Source organism: Trichinella spiralis, assembly GCF_000181795.1.
Source record: "Trichinella spiralis strain ISS 195 chromosome Unknown Scfld1484, whole genome shotgun sequence".
Lineage (NCBI taxonomy): Eukaryota > Metazoa > Nematoda > Enoplea > Trichinellida > Trichinellidae > Trichinella > Trichinella spiralis.
Window position 1 is genome coordinate 1 of NW_003528423.1, and position 991 is coordinate 991.

The 991-nt window shown below is 36.5% G+C and overlaps 1 protein-coding gene across 1 annotated transcript; it reads right to left on the reverse strand.

Annotated features, from left to right (window-relative positions):
- Positions 1–7: 7 nt before the first annotated feature.
- Positions 8–873, reverse strand: Tsp_15725 (conserved hypothetical protein; the record flags this gene model as incomplete). Its single annotated transcript, XM_003369808.1, has 4 exons — positions 8–73; positions 141–200; positions 255–636; positions 701–873. Coding segments are annotated over 4 exons (681 nt in total), but the record flags the coding sequence as incomplete, so codon positions are not given.
- Positions 874–991: the final 118 nt, after the last annotated feature.

Genomic DNA, 991 nt, shown 5'->3' on the forward strand with positions numbered 1-991 from the left:
CTCGCACTGTGGTGGATTCATAAACAGACCATGTTGGATGCTCATTGGTTAAACAGAAGAGTGGTGTTTCCAACTATGAAATAAATTTATTTATTTGATGTCAACAACCAAGTGTTAAATACAATTTTACAAATACTTACACTTCCAGATTGTACGCCACTAATATCAAATTCAAGTGGAGCAACAAATGGATATATATCCTAGAGGTAAATATGAAATAGGGCAAATAAATTTGGATTCTTTCATCATCTTACCAATGATGGGTCCAGGCCAAAAGTTTCACCTACTTCTGCATCAATTTCTTTCACTTTTGCACACAAGTATGAACTCAAGCCTTGCGCAAGTTCTTGACAATCACTTTCATATAACATTTGCACATGACGCAATGTCATTAAACCTCCTTTTGTTACAACTCCCAGTATGCATACGTGCTCATCTGGTAATGGAGCCTCTGCTATGCACATAGGTTTAACTGAATCACTGTACACGATAGGTTGTGGAGTTTTCAAAATTCCAACTGGATGTTGCTCAAATGGAAAATTTAAAATACGTTGCGCCCTGAATTGTTGTGCACTTGATTGAAGATCTCCATGAGGATCAGGAGAACCAACACTGACAACATAACCTTCCTGTGGACTGAAATATCAATACATAGTTACGTTTAGTAATAAGTGGATGAATATTATAAAAAGCCAATTACTCCTCCACAATGCAATATGATGATACTAAAACGGTGTCAGTATAGTTTTGATGTCTTCCTGGCACAATTGCTCCCTGACAGGCAATGCCAAGAACGCGTTTAGAGTCCTGTTGTACGGGTTTATATACAAGTGCAAGACTCTCAATTGCCTCTTCCCCACATTCTGAGTTCACCTATAAAATTCAAAAATACAAAACGCCTGACCAAACACAAATACATCAATGCTTCTAAAAAGATTACACTAATGATGAAGAAAATCAAACGTATTTTTCCAATGTTATTTTCATTATC